The 26,102-nt window shown below is 29.6% G+C and overlaps 1 protein-coding gene across 2 annotated transcripts in view; it reads left to right on the top strand.

Annotated features, from left to right (window-relative positions):
• Not3 (CCR4-associated factor Not3) overlaps positions 1-26,102 on the top strand; it is a 55,788-nt gene that overhangs the window by 5,632 nt on the left and 24,054 nt on the right. The window contains exons 1-3 of one of the 2 annotated variants that reach the window (XM_075364280.1): positions 15,260-15,303; positions 21,942-22,174; positions 23,163-23,318. In XM_075364280.1, coding sequence (XP_075220395.1) covers positions 15,270-15,303; positions 21,942-22,174; positions 23,163-23,318 — 423 coding nt within the window. In that variant the 5' untranslated portion in view covers positions 15,260-15,269. Of the gene's footprint in view, positions 1-15,259; positions 15,304-21,941; positions 22,175-23,162; positions 23,319-26,102 lie in introns of those variants that run through there. The other variant, XM_075364281.1, reaches the window with a different exon arrangement.

The raw sequence follows: 26,102 nt of genomic DNA, 5'->3' as shown, positions 1-26,102 counted from the left end.
TTGGTAGTCGCAGTAATCCAAGTGTTTTAACTGTATCACTGCCATCAATGCTGAGGGAAACACACATTCTCAGTGAATGCGGTGTTTCCCTCAGTTTCAATGGGATTGAGTTCCTTATTGTTTGTTGATCGCTTATGAAGTGGGAATCCACCAGCAATTAAGAGTTCCTGGAGATCACTTTGCAGCTTTATGACTTCATGTACGGTTTCTGCACCAGAAATGCAGTCATAGACATAAAAGTAACGTTCAAGGATTTGAGCTGTATCTGGGTATCGATGGGATTTTTCAGTTGCAGGAGGCATTCAGGTTTCATTTTCCTTAGCTGGTTCGGTGAGTTGCATATGACCTAACATTTCGTATTCCTTCAGGAACCAATGGTAATCTTGTTTTAGCTTAGCGTTGTAATTCATTCTCCTTTCGAGAAATTTAACCTGGACATTGCCATTGATTTAGACTAATCTCAAGATCAATTTTGATGAAAGAATAATCTTACAATAAAACTTCCATTTACATCTTGTGCTGTATTTTTTTTCTTCCTTCAACCCCAGAGGTGATGTAATCTCTTTGATGTGCCAGAATCTTTGGACTTGACCATCTAATGATGTGCCATTACAAATGAACTGTGATTGTAAGGTTTGTTGTATGTGTTTGTATCATATTCATCACCTATTATCCATCCAAGTTAAGTATCTTCCTGGATAAGTTCCTTCACGAGTTAACTGTTTCATGTGTAACATTTTTAAGAAGACCTGAGTTCTAATAACAGATCAATTTGTTGTGGGATGTTAAATGTGGATCAGCAAGTTTAATGTTGGTAGGAACGTTCCAATATTTAAAATCTATGTGAACTGATGGTAAGTTTGTTTCAATAGGAACTGGATTTTTGGAGCGTCTCAATTTCAAATGTTGTACTAATTTTTCAATAGCAAAAGTTATCTGAGCCATTATCTAAGATTGCTCAACATACCTGAAAATTACTAGAACTGTCTCGCACTTTTTTGAGTGCAGTTGCTAGCAATATTTCGTGTTGTTTTTGTTTTTAGCATAAAAACTCATTTTGCCTTTGTGTTCATTTGATTGCTTGTTGTCAGCACTTTGTAAAGAATTTGAATTACATTCGACATGATCTTCATTAAAATGAAGACTTATATGATGTGCATTGCATTTAAAACAAGCGGCAGTCGATTTACATTCTTTGAATTTATGATTAGATTTTAAACAGTTTGTGCTTCAGTTGTTACATTCAGCTATGTCATACCATTCATTTTGTTTTAAAGACAAATATTTCAGACATTTATAAATAACATGAGGTTTTTGCACATTACACTATTATGACTATTTCACATGTATAATACCTTAATAGGTTGAGACACAACATTTGTTTTGTTAACTTTACATGATAGTACGTGTGAATCGTCGTCATCACTGCTGTTTTTAATAATTTGGTCTGTCTTGACATTTTTCTAAAAATATAATTACTTTATCTAAATTAGGAATTTCTTGGTTATCGCAAGAAGATTCACATAGAGTTCGAGTAGATAAATCAACCCTGGCAATGTTAAAAGGGCTTTGACATGACTAGAAACAATTAGTTTTTTTGTTATAATGACCGCATAGTAGTTTGTATACATTATTAAAATTAGCGTCTGTTATTGGAATATTTTGATTAAGTTGTTTTATTTCTTCAAGTGAAGTGAGAAGATGAAATTTTTGGATGTTAGTTAAAGAATTTACATTCAGTATTAGGCTTTTGAATGTATCTTTAAAATGATACCACTGCATATAATCTCCATTAAAACGGTGTATTTTTATTGTTTGTAAATGAATAGTTAAGTGCTCATTAATTGTTATCGAATCTGATTGATTGGTCTCTTGTTTGATTTGTTCTATTCTTAAGACTATTAGATGCCATGTTATAAAGATCTTCAAACTGTACCCTATAGTTTTGAGTGTTCATCCTCTTCGTCATTCAATTCTAAATTATTCATAACAAAACAAAGTCAAAGTTCAGAGTTAAAATCCTCTTGAATGTTAGGTAATCTACAGTATTTTGTATACAGTAATTGAGTATTTGAATTATTTTTCGGATCGTTTACAAAGGTACTTATTCTTGTTAGTTACTTTTATTATGTCTCTTTGTTTAATAAGATTCTTAGTTCCATCTTTGTCCATGATTAAAACAAAATTCTACAAATTACAGATTAAAAATTCTAAAGAGGTTAATGTGCTTAAATTCTAAGGGTTATTAAAGTAGGTCATGACTGTTTGACAGGAATACACTGCAAGGAAAATAATTCTTGTTATTGGGAATAATAAGAGTTTGGAGAGTAAACATGGAATAAGATAGAGATAAAAATGTAATTAAGACTTAGTTGAATACAATCAGTTAATGATGATGTTGATACACTGCTGATGAACACTGATAAGGTGGCGACTCGATGGCTAGTTGACTAATTATATATGTTACAGCAATTCGCAGAATAAAATCAATAACAATTTGACACGACACGACTCAATAATAATGATGTACAATACTGGTTATAGTTCTGATTACAACTTAAAACCACAATATAACTTTTCACAATTTGCAATATATTGTTTGCACGATTTGCATAACAAGTTATCCAATACATGGTATTTGCAACTTTACAATGTATCAAACTCATGAAATCTGAAAATATTTACAAAACCCAGCCTAGGAGGACCAAATATGTGAATAATAAGATGTAATAATAATGATAGTGGACAGTATCATTAATTATGTGTAATATATTGGTACTGCTTCAATCCCGCCAGATTTGTAATTATGAAGAGATAAAGAAAATAAACACACTGTTACACAATAGTATGATGTATTGACAATGATTAATGACAAATATCTATTTAACAGCATCAAGCAGAGCCGACAACCAGGATTGCAGTTAATATGTGACTACTTCGCCTTTCGATTTCCCAAAAAAATCTAGTAACATTTTTGAATGCTTGCCAAGCTGCTTTCTCCAGTAGATTCAATATTTCCTCAAACTTTTCATTATGCATTAGTGATTGTATTTGTGGATCCACAAATATTCCTTCTTTAATTTTTGCATCACTAATTTTAGAAAACTTATGTTTTAAGTACATGAAACCAGGAGTATTGTCTATGGCCTTGGTGAAATTCTTCATTAATATTAGTTTGATATGTAACAGAGATAGATACACATTTTTAGGATTAGGCAATCGGTTATGTTTAACATTTTTCTGTTCAGAAATGAGTGATTCACGTTAAGGCCATTCTTTTCTAATGAAATTGTTTTTTTCTGGCCCTACTATCCCATTCACACAAAAAACAACAGTGCTTAGTGTAACCAAGCTGCAGGCCAAGAATAAGTGCAATTACCTTCAAATCGCTACAAATATTCCATTCATGCACTGCATATTGAAGCTTTTCCAATATAAATTAAACATTTTCATATGTTTCTTTCATACTAGCAGAGTGAGCCACAGGCACTGATGGGGATTTATTGCCATTATGCAGAAGTGCAGCTTTTAAACTAACTTTTGAGGATTCAATGAACAAGTTCCATTCTGTCGAGTTATGTTCAATGCAAAGTGTCTCCATACAAGAAGAAATGTCATTACAAAACACTAAGCCATTTTCTTCAGAAAAGTAGTGTTTAAATTAAGAATGACGATTATGATGAGTACATATCTTTGTATTCTTTTGAAGAAATTCCATCCTTTTAGCTGCGAAGCAAGCATTTCAGACTGTTTTTTTTTGGATAGCATTAAATCTTGTATGAGATTAAGATTTTTTTGAGTCAGTAAATGTGGCTCAGATGAACTGGTTTGTTCAAAAATTGTTTCACCAGAATCTGTTTCTTTTTCTTCCTTTCTGAGTTCTCTTCATCTAATGTCACATGGTCTGGAGGCTTTGGTATGGGCAATTCTTCGCAGTGTGGAACTGGTCTCATTGAAAATTGCAAGTTAGGTTACACCACTGTATGTCTTGATTTTGACGTAATCCCTTAAATGTTTGTTAAGCAGAAATAACAGTCGAAAGAGTGATCTGGGTTCCCTCCAAATCATAGGAATACCAAATGGCATGGGCATGTGCCATTTTTCCATGCAGTGAGAAGCATAGAACATGATAAACAACAGATATGTTTGGTCTCCGACTTTACACCCAAAATAAAGTTCATAACACTTTTTACTAATTGAGTAAGGTTTCACCTTTGGAACTTGGCGTCACTTCACCACATACATAACAAAAATTATTAGTATAATTTAAACAACTCTAGGCATTTTGTAACTGAAGTGTATAAGACACACAAAGCACTCACAATGACGTGTTTCTGGTTCACTATTATCTCACAACTGGCGTCATTCTGATGAATGTGTGCTACACTAGATCAGTTTGTACATGTCTATACCTACACAATATGTTGTACATGTCTAACCTGTACAACAGTAGCAACACTACCCTTTGAGTTAGCTCATTCGGTTCCATCATATTTACAATGCTCTAGGAGCTTTTACATGTCAATGGACAAATGGATGAAAAAACGTTTCAAAATATTTAAAAAAATTAAAATAAAGAAAACTGTGGGTGATGGAGAAATTCCAAATACATAATTTAAAACAGGATAAAAAACTGCATTAAGTATACCTATTTGTACTCTTGAGACCAGTGTATTTATTGACCTATTTGTTGACCAGTGTTATTGAATGCTATTTCACCAGTTTGTATCTTTTGTTTTTTGTTACAGATACTAAATTGATGTTTTTATTTTTAAGTGTTCATAATGTTTTAATTGTTTAAGGAAGTCTAATCAATTTCTTTTTTTAATCAGAATAATGTAATTTAATTGTTAGAATTAGTAAATGTTAAAAAATTCAAAAAAGGTTATTTCTTGTTGAATGTCATTTCTTTTGTTTAATATTCTTGTCATTTTATATTATCTAGTTTTGTATTTTGTTTTAATCTTGGTCTTGCTACAGTCTTTATAAGGACAGTGTAGTTTTATTTCGCTTTGTTTTTTTGGTTAGTCAGAATATAACTTTTTATTCATTCATGCATTAGAACTATGCAATTTATTTTTAACTGTTAAATTCAGAAAGATATCTATGTAGGCTTAGAATTAGGAATTAAAATATTTTATGAAAATTTACTGGCAGGTGCTTATTTTAAAAATTAGATGGGATTGCACTTTTATCACTAAAGTCACCCAAAGATTTTGACAATAACTTATAACCTATTTTTGTCACAATTTTATATTCATACAGCTTTTGACTAGCCATAACACATAGTTAACTTTTCCATTGTATTAATGTCATTGTGTCAATCTCATTCAATCTTAACCCAGTATGATTTGTATTATTTGTGTTAAAGCATTCAAGTTTGCTACTGGGTACCTTAAATTAATTTTTCTTAACATTTTCACCATTTGCAAAACTAATATTGTTCTAAAATAGTTATTCAGTAATTATTTAGAATGTTGATGCACATTCAAAAGTCAATAATTTTAGCATATCTTGTTGTAAGTTATCTTGTTAATCATCAATAAACTAGAAAAAAATGTTGCTCTAAAAACTTTATTTTTTAAAAATTACCATCTTTTTGTTGTAACAATAATAATGAATTTATATAGTTATTGACAGCCCAATCGGTCAGTTTAATAACATAAGCCTGCAAAATTTGGGTTGCGGAAAGTTTTTTAACTTTTGATAATTGATGATTCCTATGTATTTTTTAGTGCTGAATCTGAAAATAACCTTCATTTTTTTTCTATCATAACAGGAATTTTTGCAAATTGTAAAGTTGAAAAATTGTGAAAATGTGACACTGTAAAATAGACATAAAAGGTTTACATATATATATATATATATATATATATATATATATATATATATATTATATATTAACTTTTTTGGCTTATACTTTGCATTCTTATAGCTAAACAGTTGAGTGAACACTGAAGAGGAAGGCAGAGGGGGGTTTGTGTTAAAGATGACAAGACGGTGGGAGTGCTTGGCCAACAGGTTATGATAAGACTTAACAAGATGTAACATGTTTATTGGCAGCTATCAGCACCACTCATGCACTATATCAGTGCTGTTTAAACCATCAGCGTGCGTAAATTGAGTTTTTTCCATCCTCTGTGATCATACATGTTTTTGTCTGTGGAAAATATATTTTCAGGCCACACAGCAAACATTCTGTTTTCAAAATGGATTCAAGAAGCTGCAAAAATTCTGTAGATTCTTTTTGTTACATTTGTGGTGAGTTAATAGTGGGAATGCAAAATAGAAATAATACAAATTTTGTTAGACGGGTGCACTTCACATATTTCAGAGGCGAAAATAAGAGATCAAGACAAAACTTGGGCACCCCTCCACATTTGTTACACACGTGTTGAAGGGCTTAGATGGTGGTCAAAGAGTGAACAAGAAGCGTTCAGATATGGAGTTCCAGTGGTGTGGCGAGAGCCACAAAATCACCCTAATGATTGTTATTTTTGTTGGACTGGTGTTCACAGTTTCAATATGATGAATAAAAAAAAAATCTATCTAAATACCATCTACTTTACACCTGGTTCCTCATGGTCCAGACATAACTAGTGCCAATTCCAACAGAAAATTTACCTGAAATAGAGGTTCCACAAGTGATATTAATGAAGATAACATTGAGGATATGAACCTGGAGATAGCTCTGCACCTAAGCTTTATTCACAATCTGAACTAAAAAATTTGGTTTGAGATTTACATCTGACCAAAGAAAATTCAGAATTGCTTGGTTCAAGGCTTAAAGAGAAGAGCCTGCTAGCACGTGGCACCTCATTTTCCTGATTCAGGTGCAGAGAAAGGATTTTATTCCATATTTTTTGGAAGGAGAATTAGTCTTCTGCACTTATGTATGTGGACTTTTGACTTGATTTAACATTCCATACGAAAGTACAGATTGGTGACTGTTCATAAATTCATCCAAAAGATGCCTCAGAGCATCTACGTTCACAGTGGGGGGAACGTATCCATCAATACCAGTCAGACATTCTGCCCATTTAAACGAGGATTATGATAATTGGCAATTCGTTCTTGATAAAATTAAATATGACAATCATAAGTGGATTACTTGCAGCAATCTCAAAATGATATCAATACTTCTAGGACAGCAAGAAGGTTACACAAATTTCCTTGTGTTTTGTGTGATTGGGATAGTAGAGACAGAGAAAATCACTGGATAAGGAAAAATTGGCCAAAAAGAGTTTCATTAGAATCTGGAACCAAAAATATGCTCCAAAAAGAGCTCTCGAAGATCCGAATGAAGTTCTCCTTCCACCTTTGCTTATTAAGTTAGGCTTGATGAAGCAATTTGTCAAACCCTTACCAAAAGAGAAGGTAAATGTTTTAAATTCATCTGTGACAGATTTCCAGTCTTATCAGCCGCCAAACTAAAAGTGTGTCTTTACTAGTCCTGAGGTTAGAAAACTTTTCTAAGATGGTAATTTTCAGTAACAAATGGAAGTTGTAGAAAAAGAAGCTTGGGGAGCCTTTAAAGACATAGTAACAAAGTTGCTGCATAATAAGAAGGATCTGAAATTCAAATCAGTTGTTGAGAACATGCTGCAGAAGAACAAAAATTTAGGCTGTCCATAAGCTTGAAGGTTCACTTTGTAAATTCACATGTGGACTATTTTCCTGAAAATCTGGGTGCCATCAGCGAAGAGATGGGCGAGAGATTTCATCACGACATGAAATAAATGGTAAAGAGGTATCAAGGAATATGGACTATTATCATGATGGCAGACTATTGCTAGATGTTACACTGAGATGAACCCTTTAAAAAACATAGAAGGAAAAGCGCGAAGCAGAATATAAGCCGTCCAAATAAAATTTCAAGTATTTTACATACTTAGTGGTTTCCAAAGGCATGACGTACCTCATAAAAATTAATTAAATAAATTAATTTAAGAATACACTATAATAGAAATTAGCCTTATTTTGTGGCAATTTTCATTAGAAATTAAGGGTCAGTGAACCCCCCCCCCATCCACTCCTCTTCAGACCACCCAAAGTTGTTTAGCTGTAAAATTGTATAGTATAAGCCAAAAAAGGTGAATATATTATATTAATTTTTTACGAAAAAAAAAATTACCTATTTTATTTAATATTTTATCACATTTTTACAAATGTTGAAATTTGTGATTTGCAAAAAATCCTGAAGTGATGGAAAAAATTAAGGTTATTTTCAGATTCAGCACTAAAAAAAACATGATTGTTTTTTTCAAAACATAATCAGTTATCAAAAACTAAAAAACAGTCATCACAGGCTTGTGTAATTAAGGTTAATTACATGAGGGTGAGCAAAGCAAGCTTTTTAGGATGTTTACCGAAATCTTACTAAATTCAGAAACTTGTTTCTTAATTTTTCATTTTCAATCAATTTTTATAAATTAATTAGATTAATGTTTCATTTCAATCTGTCAATAAATGAAATCAGTCGACACAAATATCAATGAAGTAATTTAAGAACAAATAAACATTAGATACAGATTATACAAAAAAGAAAAAATTTAAGAACAAGAGTATTGATATAAATTCAAAACATAATAACCTTCGCCATTACGGGAATATGTAATTTTTAAATCTTATAAGTCAAAAACTGCAATGAAGTACAGTGAAAGCAACAATATTTGTTGTCAAGATAATTAACTTTGAATGCATATCATCTTTGTAAATAATTACCGTTATTCCTTCTTATCACACCTTTATGAACTGCTACCAAATGGTACAGTTAACTTCTTAATTATCAGAATTTTTTTATTTTTGTTATAGGGTTTTCCATTTAACCAATTTGCATTTTGTAGCAGTGCTATTTTATAATATATAATAAGAAATTTGTAATTGCTTCAATTCTCTGCTATTAATTTCCTAATTTATAGTTAATGTTTTATACTTATATCTTGGTGTTTTATTGATTATATGAAATCATAATGAGCAAGCAATAGGATAATAAAATTCAGATAATTAAATGCAAATATTAGTATTATTTTCAAAAAATAAAAATAAACTTCTCAAATTACAAGCAATGAAATATTTAAATGTAAACATAAACTATAATATAATGTTTTATATACAATATTTCTTTGAATTATATCTAGTAATTAACAGCTGAACAAAGGGTAAGTGTATTTACAATCAGGTATAGCATAACTTATTATTATAAGTATGTATTTATTTATTGAAGAATTCTACTAAGTATTTCTTTTTAAGATAGTATTCCAGTGTAAGATTAAAACCAGAAATACTCTGTTTTATATTAAGTTAATTTAATATAAAAAAGTGAATAGGCTTTCTTGTTTTATGTGTTACAAGGTTTCCGTTTTATTAAAGGTCTATACAATATAATGTGATTGGGACAATGATGCTGCTTGCAAAGTTTTTCACTTTGTTAATTAGAAGCTGCAGATTCACGTATAAATTTCCTCTTATATAAATATTTTAAGTTTAAAACAGTATGAAAGGTCACATATTTAGAAATGTCTAATCGAATTCATTTAATTTTAGGAGTTGTTTTTATTTATGGACTACTGAATATTTCCAAACTCTACAAAGGTTAGATTTTATTTCTGGATGCATATGTATTGGACAGATTAGATAGAATTTACTAGTGTTTCTAATATTTTATGGTCAAGTGCAGTATACAAGAACAAAGTTTATATATTATATTGACTGCCTTATGACTATTTAGCCTACATTTTATGATTGCTGGGCTTAGTTTGGAAATTTAAAATCACACCTGTATTTTTTAAGTGGAAAACTAATAAAAGTTATCTGAAGTAACGTGTTAGTCATTATCAGTGGCTATTAGTAGAGCACCAGAAGTGTGCATGAACAACTGTCAAGCATTTATTGGCTTGGAAATAATTATCTTAATTTATATAACATATAAAGTCTTCATTATTGACAGAAATTTAGTAAACTATCACTTAGTTCTATTGGGTTATCTAGTGTGTTTACATTTACCAGTGTTGTTTACATCTATCTAATTACTTTATGGGTTCTACTTTACAGACATAGTTACTGTGATAGTTGATAATCTCAGAATGAATTGACTTAAGTAAAGAGTATATTATTTTATATAATACCAGCTAAACTACCCATTGTTCATCTATTTGTTGATTTTATTACCTTAAAGGGAAGACTTTGTAAAAAAACTGTTAATAAATCTGAAATCTCATAACCAAAATTCCTTTATAGCATGTGTAAATCTAAAAAAAAAAAGTTAACTGTAAGGTGGGAAAAGGTACTTTTGTTTGAAATTTAAAGAAAGTTTCTGTGGTAGTTGCTGTTTTTTAATTTTCATCACTAACTCTTTTTTCAAACTGATTTAAGAATATAAATTGAAAAAAAGTACCAAAGTTTTTTCAGATTACTTTTGTATACACTCTGAGAAAGTAAACAAAAAATCTTAAATAACAAAAGTGAAAAAAAGGAAATGCTAAGTCCAATCTGGTGTTGTACTGTGTTAAGTTAAAATAATCCATTCAAGTTTTATTAAAATAATCTTTTATTTTATTCTAAGTTACCTTACACAAACAGTAGAAAAGAATTAAATCAAGGTAATGGGCCCAAATTGAAATAAGGCCATTGAAGCTAAAGCACAGTTGCTTTAGTTTTGGACAGAGATAACTTAAAAATAATTTCTCATAGTAATTATTTACCGATAAAGTGCAGTGTAAAGCTATGAAAAATTACATCACTTTCCCACTTACACAAGAAATTTGTAGTATAGAAAAATTTTCTTTTAATAACTCGTATCTTGAGAATTTTATGGATAGAATAACAAAATAAAAATCTATTTTTTTTTAATATAAATTTGTCTCAATTTATTATACATCTGTGTTACAGAATTTAATCTAGTCAGTAGCTGTATTTTTAATAAAAAATACACTGTAACACTCTTCTTTTATGTATATAAGTATTATTGCTCATCTATTACTGAGTAATTTTGTTAATTCACTAAAAATTTAATAAATGCATTTCATTTAGAATAGCAGTGATTAGCAAGTTATTAACTTAATATTGGTGTAAACAAACACATACTTGCAGTCATGAACTATCATACTAATTTCTTCACATAAATTTTAAACCTTTATGAAGAAAAGAAAATACTTAATGAACTTGAAATTTTTCAAACAATATATTTATTTTTATAAATTGAAACAAGCAATTTTTATAAATATTCTTTAACTTTTATGTTACCAGTTGCTTATTATTCCTAATAAAGCTGTAGTAAATGTTAAGTATTCTGTGTTGTTGTTGCCTGTGACAATTTATGATTAAAATGAAACAAAAGTTTTAGTTTTTAATAACAAACAGTATTAAATTTACTTTGAAATATATTTTTAATGTATATTTTGTTTAGGTTGTAATGCTTGAAGTCACGTTGTTTGTTAATCTAGTAACGTTAGTGATAACTGTTTTTCCTGATTTTATTGATGTTTCTTTAAGTTCTAACTTGAAAAAATATATATGCCAGCAATAACACAGTGGTGATATAAAAGTGAAAAAGCTATTTTTTATAAAGTGAAAAGGAACCGGTTAAAAAGGCAACTTAATGTGCTAACGTCAGTGTAAAGAATATGAAAGTAATTTTTTTTCATTTTTGTGAATTATTTGTGAAAATTTGAATCAAACAAATAAAATTAACATTTTTAATTGTAATAAAAACATTTATTACTATGTAATATAATATTACTTCATCACAATAAACCCCATTATTATGATAAACTCCCCCTTTTTTGTTTCTCCAGTTCCTTAAAAAATTTTCAAGTAAAATTCTCTCATCCTACCTCACAAGACCTATGATCTTTCATAATGAAACATCTATAATGATGTGATTATGAAGACCAATTAAAATTTGTTCTGTAATTAAGACACATTTCAAAGAAAAAATATTTAGTTTTTTATTGTCAAATGTGAAAAATGAAATATTTGACCATAAAAATATCATTTATAAGATAATTTAAATTTATTTATGCTGCTACTTTGTCCTATTGCTCACTAGAGTATGCCTTTATTATATTCATATGATTTCCTGCTCACCTGTTCCCTGCCTTAAGCACTTGGAAGCGACATTGTACATTTCATTCTATATCTTTACCAATGGAGAATAATATTGCTCTTCTTAATAATGATATAAAATTCCAGGTAGGTTTATTTTATTCCACAGTCAGTTTTCTGTTAATTTTTTTACTTTTAATGCTTTACTAAAATTTTTTTTGTAACCTTTTTCTTCTACTTACTTACCTTATCCCAAGGTAAAATAAGTAATTTACACCCAAGTGAAATAGACCAAAATTTCTAAAAATATGCCATATTAATTCCATAATAGTTTTTTTTCTTGCTACATTTGCAGGTTTTATAACCAACCATTGGTTTTCTAGTTACCAGTTAGTTACAATTAGTATCTGTTGCAGTGGTCAGTTTTAACATTGAAAAAACCTGTATGTTGATTTTGATAGGTTGAAAATAAGAAAATGTGTATATTAATGAAAAATATAGCCATTATTACTTCACAGATGGGTTTATATTTTAAATAATTAGGTCATTGTCTTATAAGGAACAGAATATAACAGCTTCTAGTTAATGTTGTGATATACATTGCTGTAGTAGCCTCTCCACTGCAATTATTTTATTATTTTTTTTTTTTAATTTATAATACTAGATTTTATCACACTTTTTTTTTTGAACGGCTATTTATTAGATAAAACAAGTTTGGTACTGTAATATCTGTTACCTAGCTATAAATTGTTTTTCATGTAAAGTGTACCAACTTGAAATTAAACTACTTTTTACTCCCACTTTATGTAAGTGTTAGGTATAAAATAAACAAAATATTTTGTTTGCCAGTGTTTTTAAATATTTCAAAGAAATTTTAATGGACTTGAGTATGTGAGAATACGCAAGTATGAGAAGCTATACCTTCATTTTTGTTTAAAAAAGTTTTGTTGAAAAAACAAATGATAAACTCTACAGATATTCTAAAATACTTCAAATAATTTTCTTCATTTTTTTTTGTGATGCATTTTTTTAACATAAGTCGAATAATAAAAAAATATTTATTTTGTTTATCATTAGAATATATATGATCAGAATCCTGATTTTTTATACTCATAGGCACCAGTTGATAAATTTGTCAGTAAAATTTTTTATACCATAAAAACACTAGTAAAAATTCTTGCACAGTTCTGCACAAGAAGACTGATTTTTTATTATCTTGCTTTGTATAATTTTTTTCTCAAGAAATATACAAATAAGAAAGCAAAAAAAAAAAAAAAAAAATGAAATGAGAACTAAAAGAGTAGTAATTTTTTATTTAATTTATTATTAAAATATATTTTCTATTTGTAAGAAAATTAAATTATTATAACTGTAACTTGATGAAATAATTAAAAATAACAAATAACCCCTACACACAAGCATCAAGTTTAAATTCGCTCACCACTGCATAAACATGTATGAAAAATACACAGTCAACATAATCTCAAATTAAGGTTATGTTGTCTGTTGTCGACCTTAAATCGAGCATAACTTAAGAATAACACAGTCAGTCTTCATAAAATTTTCACTTGCACAACTTCAGATACACTACTACAACTTATGTAAATTTTATACATGAATGATGTTTTTTGTAAACCTCATACCTCACAATTTAAAGAAGATTAATTTTAATCATACCATGTGATAGGTAACAATCTCAATTTGAGGTTTTTTTTCTAGCTTAAATTGAACGTAACTCAGGAATGACTCAACTACTCTATCAAATTTTTGACGTTCACAAATGTAGATGCACTACACAGCATAACTAAATTTCAATTGAATTATTAAATTTACCTAGTAGTTTTATAGATTTTCAAGCCATAGATTTTATACATAGGCATGTATATATATATATTTATTTTTATAGTTTTCCTCATATCATAAAATGTGAAGAAAATTCAACTTCACCCCCCAATCCCACTGTGCGACTAAAAGTGTAACACCTTACTTTTCTTTGAAAAGTCTATAATAATATTTTAATTTTATTACCATAATATTTTATTATAGAAATAAAAATCTCAATCCTTTTTCTCAAGTTTTGCCTAAGATTTGTTTACCTCTCCCAACAGCTAATCTGGCAAAATAAAATAATGATTGTTGGAAATGTAGTATTTATTGGCTGTTTAAAAAGCCCACTGGCAATGATGTTATTAAATTTTTCAATTACATGCATATAATTCAATGAGGAGTTGATATAACTGAAAATGATTGTTTACACATTGTTATATTCTACCCTTTGGCAAATCATTTAACCAAAAAAATCACGCAAATATGAAGGATCCAGTTACCCTAAAGTTGCTAGCATTCTCTACATGATTCTAATAGGGGTTTAGCCAAAATTCAGATAACAGCTGAGAAAAGATAAAGGAGAGGAGAGAAAGGATGTGAGAAAAGGTTGGTCTATCCAAGAGCGGCCATGGAATAAAACAAGCAAATCTAAGTAGAGGAGAAGTTCAGGGCCTTTCTCCAGGCAATGAGCATTCGTATCACCCACAATTCCACAAGAAATTTTACCTGATATAGGAAAATTTATTACTTTTTAACAATGTTGCATTCACCATTTCTGGTACACTGTTAAATAGTTTGATTTTCTCCAGTTAATAAAGAATTGCCTGGGAACAGGCTCATTTTTTCTTAAGAAGAAGTCATTGTTCTTAGACTAAACTTTAGTGTGCATAGTGTACACATACTAAAGTGCGGTTTGGAACATCTCAAATGATAATGTTTCGCCATTGAACCTTTTTAGAATCAATTTATATCCTTTCCATTTTTAAATGTTGAAAATAGTCTCCATCTACCACATACTTTAGAAATAACAATAATAATATTTTAGGTAACTTACTTAAGGCAGTTGAAAGTTGTAAAAATTTATTAAAACATAATTTTTTATGAGCATGAGGGTAATGTTTTTTTGAAAGAATGATATAATATTTTAATTTTTAGTTATATTTCTGATTGTATTTTATGAAAAGCTTATAGTTATTAAAAAAAATTGTTACTTTTTTAAATATATGACCATATATATATATATATATATATATATATATATATATATATATATATACATGTATAATATAGTTTAGACAGTACATATGGGTTTTTGTAAACTTTGGTTTTTTCTTTTTTTGAATTTTCTAACATTCTTAATATTTATAGGAGCTGTGGTAGCTGGGGAGACAAAGGCGATGGTTCGCCTATACTCTGTTCCAGCAAACCCAGGTTAGAATGTCTGTTACCCCATTAAGAATTTTTCCCTCCCAAGTTTTTATATGTGTATTAACCTAATGCATGACTTCAATTATTAAGAATATTCTGTTTAAACCGATTTTGTCATTTAATAGTTTCCATTTATTATGTATTTATTTTTATACATTTTGGATATAAATTTTCTGTATACTAGTATATATATATATATATATATATATATATATATATATATATATATAAACTAGTTAATATATAAACTATAACACTCCGTTTACTTAAACATCATTTGAGTATAAGATTTATGAGTATATAAATAAATTTTTGATAACATCCCAAATATAAATGTAATCTAGCATCTATATCTGTCTACATCCATTACTAATCATTTTTTTATATGAAGGATGTTATTGTATTGTCAGTATGTGACATTGTTTTTATGTGTTAGTGATAATACTAAATTTATGCTCTTAACATAACCAGCTAACTGGTACAAATCAAATTGACTAAAAGATTTAATGGTTAGAAATGATATTACACAATGTTTATAATTATTTGAAAAATTATAAAGTAATTTTGCTGTTAATGAAATTTATAATGAATGGTGCTTCGAATGATACGTATTGATTGAATCAACTTTCATTTTAAAAGTAATTTTTGAGTTGAATTTTTATTTAATTTCTATTATTGAGTTAAATTTCGTATTTATTTTAGTATGGATTATTTATATTTGTTATCAGCAATTATAATTGTTTTTATTCTCTTATAATGGACATTTTCTAAATTTTTTCTTGAAATTTTAGAAAAATATTAGCTTTCTATTTTATAGCTGTCATTATCTGGGGTAATCAGCAAGCAGTTAGCTTGTTTATTTTATAATATTCAGGTTTGTCTTCACATTTTCTTGTAGAATTGTGTATACAAAAATTATATTTTGACTTATGAGTATCATTTCTAATTTATGCTTTTTAATTTCTTATTTAAAATATGTTTCATATCAGTTTTAAGTTATAATTTAATTCTCTCACTGGGTTAGTAACCTGTAAAAAAGTAAAATATGGTATTGTGACATTAGTCATGCATTATGTTTTGTAATTCAAATAAACCTTATCATATTTTATAATTTAAAGTTTAATGATAAATTATTAAAATACAGAACATGTTTACATAGCATTAATGTATATATTAGATATTTTATGAAATAATCAGTTTCATAAAACTGAAAGAATGTGATATGAATAGAAAATCAATAGAAGTAATATAGTGTTTATATATACTTCAGTGTTACCATAAAATTGATTTAATTAAAGTAGAGCCTTTGTATATATATTACGTAATTATATCCCCCCCCCCCTTCTTTTGACAATTATTTTTATTTCCTTCGATCATTTTTTCATTAATTACAAGTCTGGTTTTTAATATATTTCATTATCTTCTATTTATTAATATTTAATCTCAGCATATTTGTTATATCCTTAATTTTTGTTTAATTAATGTTTTCATCCCTTTCAGTTTTTTACCTTATTGTTTATATCTTTATCAGAAGATTGAGGAATCCAATAAAACTTATTTTCTCTAAGTCCTACTGCAGGTGTGGTTTTATTATCATTTTAGAACATCATGTGGAGCTTAGTCAATATCCCTTAGTTTTCAGTATTCTTCTGGAACACTGTGTATCAAAAATTTGTTTTTGATGGTTTCAGATATACTCTATTCTGAGCTAAACAGTTTTTGTAATTCCTTTATCTATGTTTAACATCATAAACTTTGTTCTGCATGAAAGTTCTTGTATATATTTAACCTGCTTTTAATGATCCTACTTATAATAGATACTATAAACAGTTAAAAATTGACATTTCAGTAAAGAATAAATCTTAATTTATTTGTGTAAATCTATTTCATATTATCAAATGTAATCCTTAAAATAAAACATGAAAAAAAAGTAAGTTTATGGCTATGTCAGTGCATCAGTATTATAATAAATTGCGCTGAACTGAATATTTTATTCTAGTTCATTGGTGATTAAAAAATTATTGAATTAAAGTATAATTTTAATAAACCATTCTGTTATTTTTTTTTTCAAAGAGATATTCTGGTGCTTTTTTATTTTTATTTAAATACTTCCAAAATTATATATAAAGTACTAAAATTGGTAGTCAACCAATATAGCTTTAAAGTTATTTAGCCAAAATTGATAGCTTATACTCCATAAATGAAGAGTTGAACGAATGATGTCAAATTAATTTTAGTTTAGAATGAAATTGCCCATTATTGGCTGTTGTTTTATTTAAATTAATGAATCTGCTGAGATCAGCCTCTCATAGACTTTTCTTTTTTTTGCCAGCAGGTATCATTGTTAATCACAGGAGTGTAGCAAAGTGTGCTACAAAATATCTTCACAGTCTGTTTATGTACTTATATTTAAAGGAAAATATAATTTCCTACCGATAGTCTATACTTGGCGCCAATAATGATATGTACTACTTATTTTTAATAATAAGAATAGTAATTAAATCATGTTCGTAGATTTTTTTTAAATTATACAATAGTGTCACCTGCTTTGTTAAAACATTACATCCATGAGTACTTATGCAGTACTTCATTTTTTGTGATTAATTTATCTCAAAATTCTTTACCAGTATTTACATCAATATGTTTTTCATTAATATTTGCATATTCTATCAATATAATGTCTTATTATTATTATTATTATTATTATTAGTTTGTATTTTTCAACTGTAATGAACATAGACAGAAAATATCTGCAAGAATAGTCATCATGTCTGTAATGAAGATTCCCATTTCTAACACAGAGTAAAAACTGTCACTGTCTATCTCCAGTTGTGTAGAATCAAATTGGAAATCTTATAGTTAAGACAACACTGTAGTTAAAGTGTGAAAATATTTACATCATTTAAATAAAAATATCCATTTTTTTTATTTAAAACGTTTATCAATTTTCATTTAAACACTTCTCCAGTTGTATAGATATTTTTGAATATCTGCTGTAGAATTGTTGATTAATATGAGATCAGTACCAGTGCTTTTTTTTTAATCTTTCATAAATAAAAACTGGGCAGGAAAATCCAGAATTTTATGAGTGCAAAAAGTTCAAATTCGTATTTATCTTAATTATGTATTTTTGGAGTATGAAGCTTGGAAATTTTATATATAAAAAAAAGGGAGTAAATAATTTTTTTCTGGATAAGAAAATGATCTGTCTTTGTTTAAATGAATCCTTACTGAAATAATGTAATGGAAGTTTTAATTTTGTACATAACTTATCAGTAGTTTTGTATAAAATTATATGCAACTGCTCAAATTGTATTGACCAGCTGTAAGCAGGTCTAGTTGCCTAGATTAATGGTAATAGACTATTTTTTCATATAATTTCTTTTAGATTATGATTTATAAATTAAGAACATTTCTATGACAAAATAAGAACTTTCATAATTTGTAACTAACAAATACTTATTGCTCCAGAGCATTGTCTGAGAAATGACACCGTATATTTATTTTTGGCAATACATACAGGGGCTGTTCAAGAAGTAATGATAAAAAATATTTATTCAGTCTTTCAAATCTACATGCTCTTTTTCAAAGTAACACCCCTCAGTTCTAATACACTTTTTCTACCGTTACTGCCACTTTAAACATGAACACCAGACCATCTTTCTCGAGCTCCTTGCAACACGCCTCCACAGCTTTGATGACCTCGTGATTGGTCTTGAATTTCCATCCCCTGAGAAGAAACTTGACTTAGGGAAACTGCCAGAAGTCGCAAGGGGCCAAATCTGGACTGTACGGTGGGTGGGGTACAGTTGCGATGCCGCGAGCATTCAAGAAATCAATTACAGTGTGAGCGACGTGGGGCCGCACATTGTCATGATGCAGTAAAATTTTGTTAATGTTCTTGTGTGGCAGTTTTTTCTTAAAATGATGCAACATCATGATCAGAACTGATTTATAATAATAATCTTCCGTGACCGTCTGGCCTTGAGGGATAGCATGTTGGTACAAAATCCCTCGGAATTGAAGAAGATCTTAACTTTAACTGGCGCTGCAACTCATCTTTGCTTTTTTCGGAGTTAGTGATTGTGCCATTTTGCATTGAGAACTTTGTTGTTTCAGTTTCGGATCGTAGTGATACATCCAAGATTCAACTACGGTTATGATTCGATTCATTTCTTTGTCTGCTTCCCCACCAAACATAACAGGTCTTGATAAACAGACACGATGTTGCAGTTACCTCCGGTGTGTGCAGGTGCACCACCCATCTGCAAGACATGCATCGCATGGCCAAATCATCGTGCAAAATCGAAAATGTGCTGCCAGCTGAAATGTCTAGACATGCGGTGAGCTCCCTAACAATAATTCATCATACTTCGCGGATGATAGCAGCAGCTGCATTCTTTCCAATCTCAGTGTGGAATGTTAAAAGGCACGGCTCGTCGACAATGCTCTCTCTACCCTCCTCGAATGCTTTATACCACTTAGGTATAAAGCATTTAGGGCATTTTTAGGTCACTTTTTTCTGTTTAGCCTTCAGAACCACCATCAGAATTACTTCAGAGGATGAATGAGGATGATTAGTATTAGTGTAAATGAAGTGTGGTCTTGTACAGTCTCAGGTCGACCATTTCTGAGTTGTATAGTTAATTGAAACCCAATCACCAAAGAACATCGGTTTCCAAGATCCAATATTCAAATCTGTATAAAAGTAGGTCACCTGGTTCATAACATCTTCACCATACACCGTAGTTAATAATGCATACGTGTCTTTTCAGTTCTTCCAGAGTTTCACTAAAAATTTCACATTACAATGTTGCTCTAACTTTTTATCCATGCTGGACATTGTAGACGAATATCTAACTTATGTTATGTGAGTAGTCACATATGTACACTCACTGTACCGATCAACTTGAAACTGATCATTATAGATGGCTAAAGTATTGGGATACACGATGGTATGCTGTATTACCACTCTTTGAAACATGTTTTCTCCTCATGGTCACTATTTTAATTTCTCTTTGAGCAGCTCTTGTATTTATAAGTACCATGTTTATCCATATTTTCTTTTTGTTCAAAACTGGTGTAATGGCAAAAATTGTAAGTTGTAAAAGTTAAATAACTTCGAGTTTTGAGAAAACATTTGATGTTTTGTAGTATTTATTTTTTTTGTTTAAAAAAATGTAAAAGTGTAAAGGTGATTTCAATTTTTGAGAGGTGGTAAAAATGTAGTAATTAACTAAATATTTTTAAATGATGGCAGGTCACCCATTGATCCATAGAATGATGACCTAGATAACACTAGGATAGTGGAAGAGATGATGATTATGTATTTTAATTCTTTATTTAGACCTTTTTTCTTTGTTCTCATAAAATACGTATTTATAAATATATTGAAAAACAATTACTACCAACATTATGTTTTTAATTTAGTGCCATCTTAAAGAAGTCAAAATATAAAAATATAAAATTGAAAATTACTTTTTTTTATTTTTAGTGAGATTTTTAAAAATATTATTTTAAATTTGTTTAGAACTGACAAAAGTTTCCATTTTTTTGTGGGAGTATCATTCTTAAGATGTCTGCTGCTGATTGTGAGATTAGTTTTCTGTATTCAGGAACATGTAAATTCAGTGATGCAAAACAAGAACATACACTCAGTTTGATAGACAAATAAAATTTGATCTATCAGGTAATTCAAGCTGTTTTTTCTTTTAGAATTCTTTAATGCTATATTTAGGTCACCTTTACTTCAGTAATTTTGAATAAATTGCTGGTGACACAGATGGTAGTCTTATTCTGTATATTTCTCAGTTAGTCTTTTTCCATGTATTTCCTCTATCTACACCCATCCTAGGGCAATGAATGCTGCTGGTATTAATATATGGTAGGGGATCTAATAGAGAGTGACCAGTTGACAATCACTAGCTAGCCTTGGAGAACTTTGTCTTAAGGAGTATACAAGAGCGTGAATGAAACCTACCCCTGCTTGAATTTGCTGTGTGTTGTATTACACAGGATATTTCCCATAGAACTGTTAGTTTAGCTATCCAAATCCCAGAAGCTCTAGAATAGTAATCCAGAGTTGCATCTGTTGTGCATAGACTGAAGTTTATGCGCAACAGATGTAACTGGCAGCCGACGGAGATGAGGAGTGCACTTAATGGTTACTAATCAAATGTGGCTTGAGGAACATTGACGACATGAGTGTGACCTTCAGTAGTATTTTATTTGATGGTTCAACTACATCATGTTGTATTTGAACTACTGTTGGTGCTCATGAAAAAACATAGCTGCTCCTTTTATTCATACGGATTGGTTTAATTGTAACATTATGTTGGAGAGAGAGAATGCACATGCACATATATTTGTACATATATAAAAACTTTCATCTATTCTTACTGTACGTTTTAATTTGCAGCATATGCTGTTACTTCCACATAGTTATGCATCAACTTCTACTACCATTTTATGTGTCGTGGTCCCACTCCAAAACATTTTGATCATAATGAAGGTATCCATGTTATTTAGTGTAAACATTTTCCTTTTTTTTGTCATTTATTTAAATTTTTATATCTGTAGTTTTGTTTATAATTGTTTTAGCATAACTGTTTTCTTGCTTAATTTATGTTATTAAATTACAGGTGAAATAGAAAGGTGTTTAAAGAAAGTGACAGAGGGTGTTGAAACGTTCGAAGATATTTGGCAAAAAGTCCATAATGCCACTAACAGTAATCAGAAGGAGAAATACGAGGCTGATCTCAAGAAAGAGATTAAAAAGCTCCAGCGACTCAGAGATCAGATTAAAAGCTGGATTGCTTCAGGAGAGATTAAGGATAAGAGTACATTGCTTGATTACCGCAAGCTCATCGAAACAGTAAGTGCCTTATGCTTTTTATAATCTATAATAATGTTAAATATTCCCTGTAGGATAAAAATGTATAAATTATTTATAAAATAATAAACTAATCATATTTTTATCGAGCATTACTAATTCACTTTTCTGTTTCAAAATGTTTATAATTTTCTGCTTATAAGTACAACCTATTTTTTTTTTTTTTTACAAATTATTCCACATATGAATACAGTAAAAGTGAATAATATTGAATTCAGTGAAAGTGAGTAATATTTGAAATTGAAAAATAACTTATAATACTTAATTCAAACAATTCAAACACACCTTCTTCATTCAACATAATATAGTTTATTTTGAATAGGCAAAAAGACAAAAAGAAACTTCCACTTGGGTTTTTGATCTTTAGTGTATTTGTTTGTCAGCACAGTTCAATAGCCTAGAACAAACTTACCAGGTTGGTGTGGCTATTTCTTACCCACTTCAAGTAGTTGTGTATTTACATTATGCGCAGTACATTATACTGTGTATATTGGAGAATTTGTTATAGTTTCCCAGAATTTTATATAGTTTCCCAGAAGTTGTAAAATTATAAAAAGAGTAAAGCACAGCAAATCTTTTATGTATTTGTTAGTTTCATTAAATGTAAAGTACACATTTATGCTACAGTAAAGGTAACTTTGCATATTGCTGCAAGTGCACACATACATACACTCATGAATTCTCAGCTTTGAAGAAATAACAAACAGTGAAGATTTGATGGAAGAGGATTTCTACTACAGAGGTTGGCGTCTGTGAAATAAAAGTTATTTGGTAAAAACTAAAAAAAAAAAAGAATTTCTTATAAAAAAAAACCCATAATGAAGAATTATTTGTAAATTCATGATAACAAAAACAAATTTGTTTATTTTTGAATTTACTGATTACATAGCACTTTTATTTTCTTGATGTCTAAGGGATGTTGACAAATTGTATAAAAAATTTTTATTTAAAGCATTGTTTTTAATTGTAGCAAATGGAGAGATTTAAAGTTGTGGAGAGGGAAACTAAGACAAAAGCTTACTCCAAAGAAGGTTTAGGAGCAGCGCAAAAGATGGACCCAGCGCAAAAGGAGAGAGAGGAGATCAGTGCATGGCTTATAGCATCAATAGCTGCACTAAATTTACAGGTATATATTCTGAAAATAATGTATAAATTTAAAATTCTGAATCTCTTTTCAGGTCTGTTTTATCTGGCTGACTTTTGTTTATTGTAATAAATTTTTTCTTAAGCTACAAAAAATCTTAGGAGTTGTTTTATTGCTATTTTAGTAAATGCCACTACTATCACTATGAATAAAGGTTATGTTCAATATAATTTTTTTTCTTTTTATAGATATTCATTTAGTAACTATGCAAATTTTACAGCCTCTAGAAAAAATTTTCAAAATCCTTTCACATGCATCAATTCTGAAACAGTTTTAAAAATTACCTTGGTTAGAAGACGCAGTAATTTTTGTGTTTTTTTTTTTTAAATTGTGATAAAAAACACTATTATATGTTTGGCATAAATATTTTGTTTAATACAAAAGAATTTGATTCTGAATAAAGTGCTATGAATAAAGCCTCAGAAACTAAATACGAATGAAAAATTCTGAAGTTTATGAAACAAAAGATATCAAGAAATGTTATAACTAGATATTAAACGAAACAAAGTTTTCAATATCACAAAACTGAAGAATGAGATATTTTAGAAAAATAAATAAATCAAAATTTAAAAAAATAAAAAATAAAATTTTCAATCATCAATAAAACAATTTAGTAGACATAATTAAAGCTAAATAAAAATTCATTTTATCCATATTTATTTGAAATAATCTATGTTGTAAGTTGGTAATATAAACAGCTTTATTGTATTGCATTTGAATAGTCTTAAATATTACAGCAGCTTGCAAATTAATCTGAACATAGGGAATTTTTTATTTCTATGTTGTGGCTATACTGCTTAACCACGCCCATTCGTTAAGGTGCCTGTGTAATGTAAGGTTATTGTTCTTTGATTTAGAAATTTTCATGTTATCGTGTTTTGTGAAAATTTATTTCATTCTTTATTACAAAATCATATCTTTTGTTCTGTGTGTCTTTTGAATATATAATAATGGGCTTAACTTCAAGAAAGCATTCAAAAATTGTTTCTCTTTCTGAGCATACCAGTATGACTCAACAACAAATAACTTGTTAGGTGTTGGACTAGAGTCAGTGAATGCTATTTTAAAACAATTTAAAGAAACTGGTTCTTTTTCACCTACTCCCAACACAAGATTAGTTATTAGTGAGAAAAAGAAAAACTTGATCCAAAATTATCTACTGTAGTCTTAGATTAATTGGTACCCAGTGAAACAGATTTACACTTGACAACTGTTAGACGCCGACTTCTTGCATCTGGACAGAAAGTACATCGGCCAGCTAAAAACCAGCTTTTTATACGATCAATCTGCAAAAAAAAGGAGACTTGTGGGGTAAGCATATACTCTGGAACAAAGAAGACTGGAAAAATGTTATGTTTTTTGGCAAGTCTCATTTTTATGTTCATTACTCACAGTAGTTGTTAAAAAGTGATGGATATATCAAGATGCTGAAGGAAAGGGTTGTGACAAAACTTCAAAACAAATTCCTACTAGGTAACGGAATGTTCCCAACAAGATGATGCCATGCCATATGCCAAAAAGAATGGAAAAACTTTTCAAAAAACGAAACATTGAAGTACTCCCATGGCCAGGTAACTTCCCAGATTTAAACCCAACTGAAAATCTTTGGGTAATAGTCAAAAAACAGCTAAAAAATGAATTATACCAAAATCATTGAATCATTGATTTCATTAAAACAATAATATGATGAAGAAATCAAGAAAAATGTGTAGTACACTTGTTGAATTCATGCATGAAATCACATGCATGTGAAGTGATTAAGAGTAAAGGAGGAAATCTTAATTATTAGGTACAAATTACACAGTATGTCTGAAAAGTTCCCAAACTGAATTAAATAAAAAAACAGATTTAAAGATAAACGAATTTACTCACATCAGCCACCTCACCTCTGCATAGAACCCTTCTGTATTTATACATTCATTGCAGTGTCTGTAGAGCCCGTCAAACACTTTGGAAAAATCACTTTGTGGGATCGTGTTCAAATGCTCGATGTAAGCCCTTTGAATGGCTGGAATGTCGTTGAAAAAGTGGCCTTTCATCTTCAACTTGAATTTCAGGACCAGAAAATAGTCTGCTGGAGCAAGTCGGGTGAATAGGGTGGGTTGGATAAGATGGTGATTTGATTTGCGATGTAATAATGTGTTAATAAAACTGTTTCCATGTATGCTGGGACATTGTCGTGCAAGAGAGTCCAACTGCCCAGATCCCGTTACTCGAGCCAGGTTCAATGAATGCAACACATCAGGTGTTTCATTACTTCCAAATAGAATTTAGAATTCATGTTGTGATCAGTTGGGACAAATTCATGATGAATCAGGCCCATTGTCGAAGAATGCAATCAACATAATTTCACTCTTGATTTTTGCTGCTTGACTATTGTCGGTTTCTGTGCTCTAGGACTCAACCAAACATTGAATTCAAGCACTGAATTGTTTGTGGTTCATACATGAACCATCAGCTTTCATCCCCAGTTACAATTATTTGCAAAAACTTCAGGTCGCTATTGGTAGTTCTGATGAAGTCTTGAGCACAAGAAAGACACACCTGTCTTTGATCTTTGGTCAAGAAGTGTAGAATGAAACGAGAGCACACCTTTCGGGGGTTCATTTTTTCTGTTAGAATTGTACATACCACATATTTACCGACATTTAGCTCTTCTGCTGTGGCCCAAAGGATAAGATGAGGTTGTTCAAGTAGAGCGCGTGCACTTCAGCAACATTTTTGTTGTGAATAGCTGTTGACAGCCTCTTGCTTCCTTCATCATCA

This window comes from Lycorma delicatula, chromosome 4 (assembly GCF_047948215.1).
Source record: "Lycorma delicatula isolate Av1 chromosome 4, ASM4794821v1, whole genome shotgun sequence".
In the NCBI taxonomy this organism is placed as follows: domain Eukaryota; kingdom Metazoa; phylum Arthropoda; class Insecta; order Hemiptera; family Fulgoridae; genus Lycorma; species Lycorma delicatula.
Note: the sequence above shows the minus strand (reverse complement) of the source record. Positions and strands in the feature narration are given on the sequence as shown.